At 34.8% G+C, this 14,504-nt stretch overlaps 1 protein-coding gene across 1 annotated transcript in view; it reads right to left on the bottom strand.

Moving 5' to 3' along the window:
* REL (REL proto-oncogene, NF-kB subunit) overlaps positions 1-14,504 on the bottom strand; it is a 45,988-nt gene that overhangs the window by 18,715 nt on the left and 12,769 nt on the right. Inside the window, exons 3-4 of the mRNA XM_020909059.2 lie at positions 14,128-14,276; positions 9,551-9,642 (exon numbers count right to left, since the gene is read on the bottom strand). Of these exons, the coding sequence (XP_020764718.2) occupies positions 9,551-9,642; positions 14,128-14,276 (241 nt within the window). The remainder of the gene's footprint in view (positions 1-9,550; positions 9,643-14,127; positions 14,277-14,504) is intronic.

The following is a 14,504-nucleotide window of genomic DNA, read 5'->3' as shown; positions in this document are numbered from 1 at the left end:
TCTGACAAGTTTAAAAACAAACCTATGTGAATGGATAAACTAACTGTGACAGCTATGTAATAAAAAAAGAACTATGAATATATACATAAATATGTATGTATCTCAAAAATGTGACATGAGCAAAAGGAACCAGATACAAAATATATACCACATGCTTTCATTTGTATGAAAATTCTAGAAAAGATTAATTGATGACAAAAGAAAGCAAATAGCTGACTCGAGCCAGAGAGGAGAAAGGGAACTGACTGGGAAGTAGACAAAGAAATTTTGTAGTAATAGTGGAGGTAGTAGAAATATTTCTCATCTTGACTATGGTGGTGTTATATACATCTGGGTGGATCCCACATCATATAAATGAGACCTCAAGAAAACTTTAAAATCTTTTAAAATAGTACATGGAAGAAAAATAAACTGGTTAATAAACCAGGAATGGGAATAAAGATATATTTATTATAAGTCAGGATCAAAGAAACCCAGAGAGTTAAGTTCAGGATAAGAGGCTTCTTGTTTTCCAGATATATCTTGCCAATTTAGAGGTAGCTAAAAGGATGAGAAATTGAGATGAGCTTTCAAAAGACCATAGATGAAAAATAAAGGAGTGCAGGGTCTGCCAAAGATAGAGAATCTGATAAATGCCCAGTGCTTTGGCTGGGGCTCTTGAGAAGCTAAACCCAGAGTAAGAGTGAACTGAATGGAAAGATACCAGACCTCACAGGGATAAAAGCCCAGCTTCAAATAACCTAAATCATTCACTAATTTTAGATGATCTCAGACTTCTAGTGTGACTAGCCACCTACCACAAGAAAGCCTTCTGAAGGGAGATTACATCCTAGACCTCAAAACTCTGCATATAAGGTGACTGGTGAAAGTGAAAGTTGCTTAGTTGTGTCTGATTTTTTGTGACCCCATGGACTATACAGTCCATGGAATTCTCAAGGCCAGAATACTGTACTCTGTTTTAAATAAGCAGGCATAAGAAAGAAGTGAAAGTGTAAGTTGCTCAGTCATGTCTGATTCTTTTTGATCCCGTGGACTGTAGCCTGCCAGGCTCCTCCGTTCGTGGGATTCTCCAAGCAACAATACTGGAGTGGGTAGCCATTCCCTTCTCCAGGGGATCTCCCAAACTCAGGGACTGAACCCAGGTCTCCTGCACTGCAGGTGGATTCTTTACCTCTGAACCACCAGGGAAGTCCTGGCGTAAGAGACAAAGTAATTTTTTTTTAAGAAAAACAACATATAGAAACAAACCACAAACATTCCAAATAATTAAGTTTTCAAACACATGATTTAAAATAACTATATTTAATACATTTCAGAAGCTAAAGATAATACTGAGAGTTCAGCAGAGTACTTGAAACTATTAGAAAAGGAACCAAGCAAAATTCAATAGAACCGAAAAACACAATAAACTGAAATTTTAAATGTCTTCAAATTATCAACTGTTTTATAGCAAACACTTCATGTCTTATCTTTCTATAGAAACCAAGGACTAAAATCTATCTACCAACATTTTATACTAAGAGGCTTATATATATAAATGTATATATATATTTAGAGTTTTACTTTTATACTAAGAATCCTTAAAGTATTGATCTACACTGAAGTCTAAGGCATTTGAAAGCTGATGAATACAACTTTCCCCAGCTTCATTTATCAGGCATCAATATTTCCTCCCTTTCTCTTGATCTGACATGCTACCACTGTCATTTGCTAAAGTTTCATACTTTCCTAAGTCTGTTTCTGGGCTCTCAGTTTTACTCTACTGGTCATTTAATCTACTGTTACCACAATACTACTTAATTAGTACTTCTTCAAAATAAACCCCAGTATCTCATAACTATTTCTTCATAATAAGTCCTAATAGCTGATAAGGTCAGTTTCTCATTGCTGTTTCTCTTCTATAAATTATCCTCCTTTTCCTGTTCAGAATCATATTATCATATTTATTGAAAATTTTTGTTGGGAGTTTGGAATTTCACTGAACCTATATATCAATTTGGGAAAAAATACTATCTTACAATATTGATAATAAAGAACATGATATACCTCTCCATCTATCTAGGTGTTCTCATAATGGGCTTCCCTAGTGACTCAGTGGTAAAGAAACCATCTGCCAATGCAGAAGATGTGGGCTTGATCCCTGAGTTGGGAAGATCCTTCAGAGAAGGAAATGGCAACCCGCTTCAGTATTTTTGCCTGGGAAATCCCATGGACAGAGGAGCCTGGCAGGCTACAGTCCACGGGGTCACAAAAAGAATTGGACATGACTTAGTAGCTAAACAACAAAACAACAATTATCTCATAATAAAACTTTGAAATTTTCTTTAAAGAAATCTTGATCATGATTTCTTAGATCTGTTGCTAGGTATTTTATATTTTTCAAGAATATTTCCTTTAATTATTTGCTTCTGTTCTACGGAAATGCAACTGACTTTTGTTATGTTAATTTTACATGCATTCACCCTTTTATTAATAAACATATTACTAATTTCTACATCCTTTTGCATTCTCACTGTAAATAATAGCTTCCAATAACTGGTTTTATTTCCTCAGTTTTGACTGGATCTCTGTGCACTGGTTACAATCTCCACTACAGTGCTGAATAGAAGCGGCAAGAGTACACATCCTTTTCTCATTCCTAGATTCAGAGTGAATGCTTCCATTTCCTCCACTTAGATAATGTTTACTGTAGGCTTTTTAATACATACATACCATAATACAAAAGGCCTTATTAAAAAATTCTGCAATGTGAAAAATGATAGTTGGAAATCTAACAAAAGTAAGCATGAGACTAATCAAATTCTCTTAAATTTCTCTTAAACTAGTTTAAAATTTCTCTAAAAGGATAAATACAAGGTAACAATTATTCTCCTTAAGCTATCTTTATAAATAAATGTCACTCCTTAATCTTAGGAGCAGTGCATATGCAGTAAGAATTTTATTTTTATCAAAAAGATATCATGATTTCTTCTGAAAGTAGGGATTAAAATTTTTAAATCAATTATAACACCTACTAGCTCTAGAGATGTGACTTTTCTAAAATTCTAATTATTGCTAAATAAAAAAAAAAATTCTAATTATTGCTAAATATTACTAAAATTTAAAAAGTGATTAATGGGGCAAAAACATACAGTACACAGATTAACAATTTTAAGAGCTATGTCTCATTTAAGGAAGAAAAACAAAGTTTAGTGATAATTCATTTAATTTCTGTTACGTAAAATGTATAGATATAATACAGTAAAAGCTAACTTTAAGTGCTTGTGTGCCAACCAAAAGGTAAATGGTCACAGCAATCTACCATTCATTACTTATTCTTTCAACATATTTATTGGGTTTTTATTATGTGCTACACACTAAAACAAATGCCAAATAGAGATATGAAAAGACAGTGCCTGCCCTTAGTGAGATTAGTGTCTGGATGAGAAACAGATATATAAGCTAAAATTATATAATGTAATAACATGAAAAGTGTTATAATGGGAGTATGTTCAAGGCATATGCCTTTATACTGAAGGCATAAAAGAAGTTTCCCAAGTTCCGCACAGGGTAATAAAGAGGCCTTTCTAAAATGATTGCAGTGAAGAAACGATAACAAAGTACACAAAAGTTTTTTCTTCCTTCTTGCTTTTTAAGCTTTACGTTGTGAGGAAAGGCTCTTATTTTCTTGTATTTAACCACACTTTAGAGAGGAGAATCTGTTAGAGACTATCTGTCTTTTTAAACTGCACTTCCTCTCAGACTACCAATATAAAATTATCCACCCAAACTTAACTGTAAAATAGTCTTTGTGCTCCCCTAACAACACAGTGTCCTCTGTACATGAAAAACAGCATAAAGTAACTAATAAAACAGAATTGCAAATTCTTTATTGTAAAAATCTTATGGCTTTTAATCACTGAATATTAGAAGTCCTTATATGTCATTCAACACATAGCCAGAAAGTGATAGCTAAAACTTTTTTCCCTGCTTTTGCAGTAGGAGTCCCCCATGAAGTCTGTCTTCTTCTATTTTTTTTTTTTTTTTTTTGGTGCCAGCTAAATGAACACAGTTAAAGTTTGCTATCAGAGCCCTTAATTAAATTCCTCCATCCAATTTAGACTTTAGCACATATTAGATAACTTGAACTGGTATTTTACATGAAGCCTCAAGTTTAATACTACTTGACTATTGTATGTCCCTTTCTGCAAGAGAGAGCTACTAGTTTAAAGAACTAATGGCAAGAAAGAACTCACCTTAAACATCCTAGATACACACAAAGCAAAAACAATTTTTAATAGTCTTTATATTTTCACATACTTGATCTTTAGGAAATGGACTGTTATAATCAGATTGTCTATAGACCAGAACTGTTAGATCCCATTCAGCTGCTGCTGCTGCTAAGTCGCTTCAGTCGTGTCCGACTCTCGGCGACGCCATAGATGGCAGCCCACCAGGCTCCCCTGTCCCTGGGATTCTCCAGGCAAGAATACTGGAGTGGGTTGCCATTTCCACAATGCATGAAAGTGAAAAGTGAAAGTGAAGTCGCCCAGTCGTGTCCGACTCTTAGCGACCCCATGGACTGCAGCCTACCAGGCTCCTCCATCCATGGGGTTTTCCAGGCAAGAGTACTTGCCTTCTCCCCCCATTCAACTAAACATTTCCAATTCCATTGTTTCTATATATCATAAATATATAACACAAAGTCAGATACTAATCTTGTAATTCTTTATCAGTAGAATTTTCCTGTGTTAAGTGATACATCTATTTTAAAAAGTGTCAGTTCAGCTCTGGCAAATTCCTATACAAGTGGTAGAATTTACTGGTGTATTCTGAAAATAACACAGAATAAACAACCAAGAAAGAGTAATTCTACAATTGAGTTCAGATTACTTCCATTAGTTTTTAGTGTTTTTTGAGTTCTTTCTAGGGGATTAGATATTATATGTTTTGCTTAATACTAGAAATGCTCATTTTAGGTTTTATTTCAACAGTCTAGGAAAAACAACAAAACATAGAATATTTATTTCTATTACAAAAGCCACATCAGAATAGAGAATGAGGTGACTCTAACCATTCTATTTAAATTTATAACCCATCCCCCTAACTGCAGATTCCTGGCTCCTTACACTGCTGTTTTTATCCATTAGTACTTCTAGCTGTCTACTAATTGTATGTGTGTGTGGCTGCTCAGCCACCCAATCATATCTGACTCCACAACCCTAAGGCCTGTAGCCCAGCAGGCTACTTTGTCCATGAAACTTTGCAGGCAAGAATATTGGAGTGGGTTGTCATTTCCTACTCCAGGGGATCTTGCCTACACAGGGACTGAACCCATTATCTCTTGCACCTCCTGAACTGGTAGGCAGATTCTTTACCGCTGTACCCCCTGGGCTTCCCAATGAATTACATATCTGTTTAGTAAGTTTAATTGTTAACTCCTAGTCTCTCTCCCTAGAATATAAGTTATTCAAAGGCAGGAATTTCTATCTGCTCTATTTAATGACTTATCCTGAGCACCAAGAACAACCTGGGACTATAAGGATAAAATAAGGTAAAAATCTGTCCAAGGAATGAATGCATAAGTAGTTAAGATGAGTAACCTACTGTATAAGGGAGAAAACACATTGTCTGAAGATCTTGGCTGTAAAGATAAATATCTAATATAACAGTAACACAAGTACATTGTTTAGGTGCCAAAAGTCAAATATAAATAAGTTCCATTAGAGACTCTGTCCACAATAAGCATGAAATTCATCTCAGAAGACAACTGAATGACCTAACAGTTATCATAAAGTTTTTTGTGATCAATTGCTAAGTGAATGGTATAATTGAAGGGATAGGACTTTGGGCTCAAGAGAACTAAAAAGGCATTTCAGATAAGGAAAGCAAAAGAAAGAAATTTGAGTATTTTTGGTAGACAAGTACAAACAAAGCATATTCACTCAGTTATTTATTTATTCTGTCAACATATTTTAATTATGCTTTTTCTGTGTATCTGACACTGGTCTAGGTACCAGAGGTGCACAGAAGAATGGTTCCTACCTTTCAGTCTCACAATTTAGTGAGGGAGAAACATATAAATAAATTTGTAGCCAACAGTGTTAGAAATATATACAGCACTTTGGGCAAACAGGTACTTCGCTCCAAGAAGGTCACAGAAAGTGTGAAAGAAGTGTCCCTTAAATTTGAGGGATGAGCAAAAAGAATTTACCAGACAGATTAAAGCATTTCATGCAAGGAACTGCAAACAGAACACAGAGGCAGAAGATGATACCTAGAGATGATGCTGGATGGACAACAAGGATCAGAATATGAAGGGCTTTAAATGCCATGCTTGAGAAACTCAATCTAGCCAGTATATCAGAGTTCCTTAAAGTGTGGTCCATGGATCACCAGCACTAGAATCATCTAGGGCAGAAATTTTCAAATTGTACTTTGAGACCCAGTGGTCCTAAAATTAATTTAGTGGATTAACTAAGCATCTTCTTAAAAAGGAAAAAAGAAAAGAATTGGAATGGAACGGAACAGAACAGATGAAGGGCATATTGCATGTACTAAGAGTTTAGGGCCACTGGTCATAATTTACTGGATTGGACATGCTTTTTCTATAAAAAAAATAAAATGAAAAGGAACAGATTAGACAGTATATTACATGAAGTAACAATATTGCTTTTTTTTAAATCTATGTGTGTATCTATTGAGTAGAGAAATAAAATCTATTTCCTACTGTGAGTTGTAGTTAAGAAACATGGATCTAGATTTTTTTTTTTAAATGCAGCGCTCAAGGCCACACCAGACTATCAAATTAGGGAAAATATGGCCTGGATTCTACATTTTTAGCAAGTACTAAGGGGGCACTACACACATTCAAATTGAGAGTCACTGGTGACGATGATGTGGAGCCACTGAAGGATAATAAGCACAATTCTGAAATGATTCATACTGGTTTCAGAAGAATCTTTCTGGATGTAGGGTGCATAAACTGCCAGAAGGGCGATCAAGACCAATGGTGGTGAGAACAGAGGAGGCTGACTGAGAACTGGTCAGGGTAAGTGAACAAAGCAGTTTTTCTGGAATAGAGTAACAGTGGAAAAGAAGGTAGGAAACATGTTGGAGCTACATGTGGATCTGGAATAGAGTAACAGTGGAAGAGAAGGTAGGAAACATATGTTGGAGCTACATGTGGATCTGGAATAGAGTAACAGTGGAAGAGAAGGTAGGAAACATGTTGGAGCTACATGTGAATCTGGAATAGAGTTAACAGTGGAAGAGAAGGTAGGAAACATGTTGGAGCTACATGTGGATCTGGAATAGGGTTAACAGTGGAAGAGAAGGTAAGAAACATATGTTGGAGCTACATGTGGATCTGGAATAGAGTAACAGTGGAAGAGAAGGTAGGAAACATGTTGGAGCTACATGTGGATCTGGAATAGAGTAACAGTGGAAGAGAAGGTAGGAAACATGTTGGAGCTACATGTGGATCTGGAATAGAGTAACAGTGGAAGAGAAGGTAGGAAACATATGTTGGAGCTACATGTGGAAAATTTCCAATTTAAAGCCATTTAATTTTTAGACTATTTAAGGAACCACTGGAACTTTTTAATCACAGTAATATGCTAAAGCATTGTTCTAAGATTATTTTAATGGGGGCAGGGAGTTAATAAAGCATAGTTGAGATAAAACCATGCACCTGAGAGCCAAGGTAACTGTTTTCAAATCCTAGCTCCACCAGGTATTATTTCCTTAGGATAATTTTCAAAAGTAGAAAATTTCTGGGTCAAGAGTATGCTCATTTAAAATTCTGATTCATTGCTAAAGTAAAAGGCCAACTTTTAAATTAAAGAGGCCATCTAGCCTAGGCGTAGTATGAAACAGGCATAATGTAGTACAAAACAAGGAGCTTATAAATAATAGCTACCAGTTATTAAGTATTATTTGTATGTCAAAGAGTAAATGTTAAGTAACTTGTGTATACTATTTTATTTTATCATTACAGCACTGCTTTACAGCAGAGAAAACCAAAGCTTTGGTTACTTAACTTTCCCATGTCACACAGTATATACCAGGGGCAGAGCTGGAATTCAAACCCAAATCTTCTTCCAGTAGAAATGGTATGAAAAAAGCAAAATGCAGAATGGCAGATGGGCCACTGCTGAAGCATTTTTTTTCTTTTTTGTTTTTACTAATCCAGAACAAGTCTTGGTGTTAATAACATGTACTTATATGGCACTTAGAACAGTTCCTAGTACATAATAAGTGCTTCACATATTTTATTTAATCCTTATGACAACCTATGAGATAGGTACTATTATTATCTCCATTTTATAAATAAGGAAGTGGAACATAATCAATTTAAGGAAAAAGCATCACACAAGAGTTCAAAGTATATATTCAATTGAGCTTTTTAGTAAATTGAAAATAACTTAAATGTTTATTAATAGATAACCAGATCAAGAAATTAAAGCCTAACTAAGCCACAGAATACTGTTAAAAAGCAAAACAGATTTATAAGTATGGATATGGAAAGTTATTTAAGATATATGTCTGAGTAAAGAAAGAAATAGTAGATCAGGAAGTGCAACATGATTCCATTTATATTAAAAAATGTATAAATACAGGACACATGTGAAAAGGAAATTCTAGAAAAATTTTCATCAAATTTAACTGTAGTCTCTTACAGTGAGTAATACTGAAGAGGAAGAAAGGGACTTTTGCTTTTTGCATTATACTAAATAGTATGAAAAATAAAGATCTAGTATAAACATCTGAGAAAAACACAAACCAACACTATAAGGATATTTTAAGTATCCTTATATTTAAGGATAATTTTAAATATTTAATATAAAAAATTTAAATAATAATTTTAAATAAGGATATTTAAATATTTTAAATAAAAAATTAAAGAAATCTATTCTTTGAAAATTGTATAGCTGTTCAATACCTGAATTACGCATATTTAAGTGACTGCAGATGATTTTACAAAGGAGACTACTATGGTGCAGGACGTCAGCAGCCCTCACCTGTCCTGTAGCAATTGTGGCACAGTTACCAGGTGCTACACCAGACAGCGCCATCCCCAATAAAATCTACTACACAGTAAATTTCTAGTAGATCCACTAAACAAATACACTGGGAAGATATTTTACATGGCCTCTACTATTTCTATACTACTATTTCTAAACTACTTCATCACTGAATATGCCTTGAGTTAAATGCATTCCAATACCTTATAACCACAGTGCCTATTCAATATTCAGCAAGGGGAGTATAAATTGCTGGTATGGCAAAAGGAAGGCCACATTCAAAGAGAATCAGAATATTTCTGAGAAGATTTTATTACGGAAAACAATGACACTTCACAAAGCCTTGTCTACATAAGAATTTTTTTTCAACACTAAAGCATTTTAAATATATTTCATTCCTCAGATACTGGTGTAAGACAAGTATGTAAGTGAACACAGAACTTAAGACAGCTTTTAAAACACAGGTTAAAGACACAAATAGAAATCACTTAACACAAATAACTAAATATCCAAATAATAGAAATAATTAAATCAAACATACTCACCATTGAAAGGATTGATTCCTGCCCTTATTCTTGAAATAATAGCTTCTTTTACTTCTTTTTTTTTCACACATCGAATACCCAAATTTTGAAAACTAGAAGGGAAACACAAAACTTTCAAACTTCTTTGGAGCTAATGCAGGGACACATAAATGAGATTTTATTAAAGAATACTGCAAAAATCAAGCATATATCCAACACTGAGGAGTCATCATAATGTCAGATGGAGATATTAAAAGCATGAAATACATTTCCAATTCCTATGATAAAGATGTGAGGATTAAAAATGGGGTTATATTTCTAAGAGAACTGTTAAGAGAAAAGTAATATACACTATAGTACTTTTATATACAGTGTTTTACAATTATATTTTACTAACATCCCTGCATCAAACATATCAAAGTAGACAAAGATTAATAGGAAAGCAACACCAAAAAGGTAAAATTTACCTCCCTGAAAAATTCATAATCAAATCAATGAAATCTGTACATTTGATAATATAAAGCAAAAGTTATAAAAAGTTGCCCACAGGCTGACCCCTACATGTATAGTTTTGCTGAGCTCATAAAAATGCTGACTACATGTTCTTTAAATGTGTGCAGACTACCAACATTTAAAAATCAGGTAACTGCATATAAACATTCCTGCTTTCTCTTGAATATCTTAAAGGTCTGGCAACAGTAGACTGACACAGAAACACCGGCCTGGAGCTAAGTACCTGCGGCCCCATTCACACGGGGTTCTCCAGTTGGCTGCAGTGCCTGCTAGTCCTCTGATACCTCAGCCTCTCCACTCCACAGACATCTGGTTTCTGACTACAAATGACTTCACTACTAGCAGCACTGGAATATGTTTTATGCCTTATCACATGAAGTTACAATAATCGTTTATCGTAAGAAAGCATCAAACTATGTATTTTTTCATTAGACAGATATTTAAAACTAACAATAATATTTAACCAGAGATTCAAAATGTCATTTATGGAAAATTTCTCAACAGCTACAAATATTACTAATTTGCATATGTGTGTACAGATGATGGTGGGGGGAACTCCCCTACCACCACTAGTCATACTTGTTCCCACATGGAAAAACCATGACATCATTACAACTGGGTGGGTGTGAATAAGGAAGCAAAACTTGGTTATAAAAACATTACTATTTGCTCAAACTTCACATGGCCCTTGGCAACAGGAGGTCACTTGCCGTGTTTGCCCCCTTTATGCTCTGTTGTCTTATTGTTCATGCTTTTCATATTTACCACCCTTGTGATTTTTAACACCTAAAATATCTTTAACACTTCCTTCTTCTGCCTCCAAAATTTACAAAAAAATCTTGAACTTGTAATCCTTTCTTGAACCCTAAAACCATATTTCTCTTCAAAAGTATTCCACTTTTTTGAAAGATTCTTAGGTTGGTTCTCACTTTTTCTTTGACAAAAGATTTTAAAGGACTCTTTGAAGATATTTACACACTACTTGATTGTTTCATCTGAATAATCCTATTTGAGTGCTATTCATACATAAATTCTGACATAAGGAAACCATGATCACAGAGATTACCTGAATCAATTATTCATTCATTCATAGTCATTCAATAAGTTCTGGAGTTCCTACTATGTATCAAGGACTGTGATGAGTAATGGGAATATACAATCCCTCCTCTCATAGAGCTCACAGTCTAGAGCAGGTGTAAAGAGTTTGAAGGGGCGTGTGTGTGTGTGTGTGTGTGTGTGTTAGTCGTTCAGTCCTGTCTGACTTTTTGCAACCCCATGGACTATAGCCTGCCAGGTTTCTCTGTCCATGGAATTCTCTAGGCAAGAATACTGGAGTGGGATGCCATTTCCTTCTCCATTGAAGGGGCTTGCATTGGTCAAATTTGTGTCAACATGAAAATCAGAATAATAATGCTAGTAACAGACTATCATTCAATTATAAGGCATTGACTATAAGAATCCATGAGTCTGGACTTCTCTCGTGGTTCAAAATCTGCCTGTCAATGCAGGAGACACGGGCTGGATCTCTGATCTGGGAGGATCTCACAGGCCATGGAGCAACTAAGCCTGTGTGCCACAACTACTGAGCCTATGCCCCAGAGCCCAGGGAGCTGCAACTACTGAAGCCAGTGCTATAATCTGTGTCCCACAACAAGAGATGCCCACACATCACAACTAGAGAGTAGCCCCTGCTCTCCGCAAACAGAGAAAGCCTGTGTGCAATGAAGACCCAGCACAACCAAAAATAAATAAACAAAATTATTTGTCAAAAAAAGAATCCATGAGTCTATACTGGTATTTTTTCAACTGAGGCAGGGGAATACGGAGAAGTTTTTCTTTATAATAGAATGCCAATTAATATCACCAATGGGAAAAAACTAGTATCACCATCTCCTGAAGTGTTACTCTGAGAACAATACAGCATCACTTCTGTAGATTTCTCATCCAAAATATTTCATGTTAACATGAACACAATCGTGAGCAACCCACATTGACTAACATTCTTCAAAACTAATATTCTTCAAAAATGTTAATGTCATGAAAGACCAACACAAGTTGAGAAAATGTTTTAAATTAAAGGAGACTAAATAAGCATGACACCTAAATACAATGTATGATCCTTAACAGGATTTTGGATTGAGGGGCAAGGTTCAGTTCCCTTCAGTTCAGTCGCTCAGTCATGTCCAACTCTTTGCGACCCCATGAACTGCAGCAAGCCAGGCCTCCCTGTCCATCACCAACTCCCAGAGTTTACCCAAACTCATGTCCATTGAGTCAATGATGCCATCTAACCATCTCATCCTCTGTCATCCCCTTCTCCTGCCTTCAATCTTTCCCAACATCAGGGTCTTTTCAAATGAATGAGCTCTTCACATCACTTTAACATCAGTCCTTCCAATGAACACCCAGGATCAATTTCCCTTAGGAGGCACTGGTTGGATCTCCTTGCAGTCCAAGGGACTCTCAAGTCTTCTCCAACACCACAGTTCAAAAGCATCAATTCTTCTGCGCTCAGCTTTCTTTATAGTCCAACTCTCACATCCATACATGACCACTGGAAAAACCATAGCCTTGACTAGACGGATCTTTGTTGACAAACTAATGTCTCTGCTTTTTTATATGCTGTCTAGGTTGGTTGTAACTTTCCTTCCAAAGAGTAAGCATCTTTTAACTTCATGACTGCTCTAAAGGCATTATTGGGCATCACCGGACATAAATAAGGTAGTCCAAAAATCGAACTGCCTATACCTAAGGTTGACAAAGAACAGCCAGAGAAATAAGAAGTAAAACAGAAGAGTTTGTTCTCACTAAATCAGAAAACAAGGAGCAATTATGTTTCAGTAAGCGAGTAATCTACAATGTAAAACATTGGGAGGTAAAATAATATAAACAGGAAGTATTTCTTGCCAAGTTTGTATAACCAGATAGTTTATGCTTTGTGCTGTTACTATAGTTTACACTTTGTGCTGTTACTAAAGTATATTTTCTAAATGGTTACTAATTGTATTTAAGGAGGCTACTAATCTTTTCCTGTTGCAATCAGTTTCATTTTTTTCTCAGAAGCAATACATGTTCATTACAAAAAAGAATTATAAAATAAACATCAGTTAAAAGAAAAACATAAAACCCCACAATTCTTCCTACCCAGAGACAACTGCTATCAACACCTTAGTGTTTAAACTACCATGTATATGTATACACTTACTTTTGGAAAACTAACAACATTGTTGACCAATGATACTCCAATGTAAAATAACAATTTTTAAAATTATTTATCACACTTCATTATAAAGCCTTATTTTATTTATCTAAATATCAGGAATATCTTTTTATACAAAGACATTTTTGCAATGTTATTTTTAAGGCTACATAGGAGTACACTGCATGGAGGTGCCAGTTTAACTAATCTCCCTGTTTATAATCTGGATTGCTTCTAACTTTTTGCCATTACAAAGCTTCGACGAACATCATTACAGCTAAGTTTCTGAACATACTTAATTAGAAATTGTTTCCTCAAGATAAATTCCTAGAAGTAGAATTGCTAGTTCAAGAGACATTCATATAATTTCAGGCTTTGCTACATATAGTGCCTACCAGAAAGATTTCATTTATTTACACTTTCACCAATAGGATGAAAATGAACCCAGCAGCCTCAAACACAAAGTACTATATATTTTTTTAAATTTTAAAACTATTGTTGTGTGTTAGTTTTATACTGCCTTTTTCAAATAAAAATTCCAGTTTTCCAGGTGATTTTTTCTCATCTGACAATTTTTAAGTTAGAGAAAACATTTCATAAATTGTTCAAACTAAGAAAGAAAATTGCAGCATAAAATAAGTTTATGTTTATTTTTAGTTACAATAAAGAAGTACTCCTACTACCATCATGGGCTGTGTCTACTAATAAAAAATGAAAGGGTAGTTCTAATGCAAATGGTAAGAGAATGCAAATATATACTACAGTAAATAGAAGTACAGTGAGGAATTGGTTTATTCTGCCAAAAAGTAACAGAGATACATAGATAGGAAATAGGAGAATCCTATTCTTATACTATTCCTAAAAATGTCTGTGACTGTGTACTTACAACAAAGGCCTGCGTTCTTGCCCAAATTCTGCTTCATAGTAGCCATCTCTGCAGTCTTTTCCTACTAAATCATGAGGATGAGGTTTATATGGGTCATTCTTTGTTACTAATGTAATTCTCACTTTTAATTTTCCATAATAGTTCGAAATCTGAAAAGGGGAAAAATTAAATATGTGATCCATAAATATGTCTCACCAAGAACTGAATTATAAAATTTACATCAGTATCAGAATTTATATCAAATAGTTCAATTCACATCATATAGTTAGCACTGGATAAAGTACAACTGACTGGCAACTGTAGTATGCATGAAACTTTCCAGAGAATACCAGTAGGGAAGAATTTACCTCTCAGTTCCTTGGTATATCATTTTGTAC

Source organism: Odocoileus virginianus, chromosome 2 (genome assembly GCF_023699985.2).
Source record: "Odocoileus virginianus isolate 20LAN1187 ecotype Illinois chromosome 2, Ovbor_1.2, whole genome shotgun sequence".
Classification (NCBI taxonomy): domain Eukaryota; kingdom Metazoa; phylum Chordata; class Mammalia; order Artiodactyla; family Cervidae; genus Odocoileus; species Odocoileus virginianus.
The sequence above is the reverse complement of the archived record's forward strand: the minus strand, read 5'-3'. Positions and strand labels throughout refer to the sequence as shown.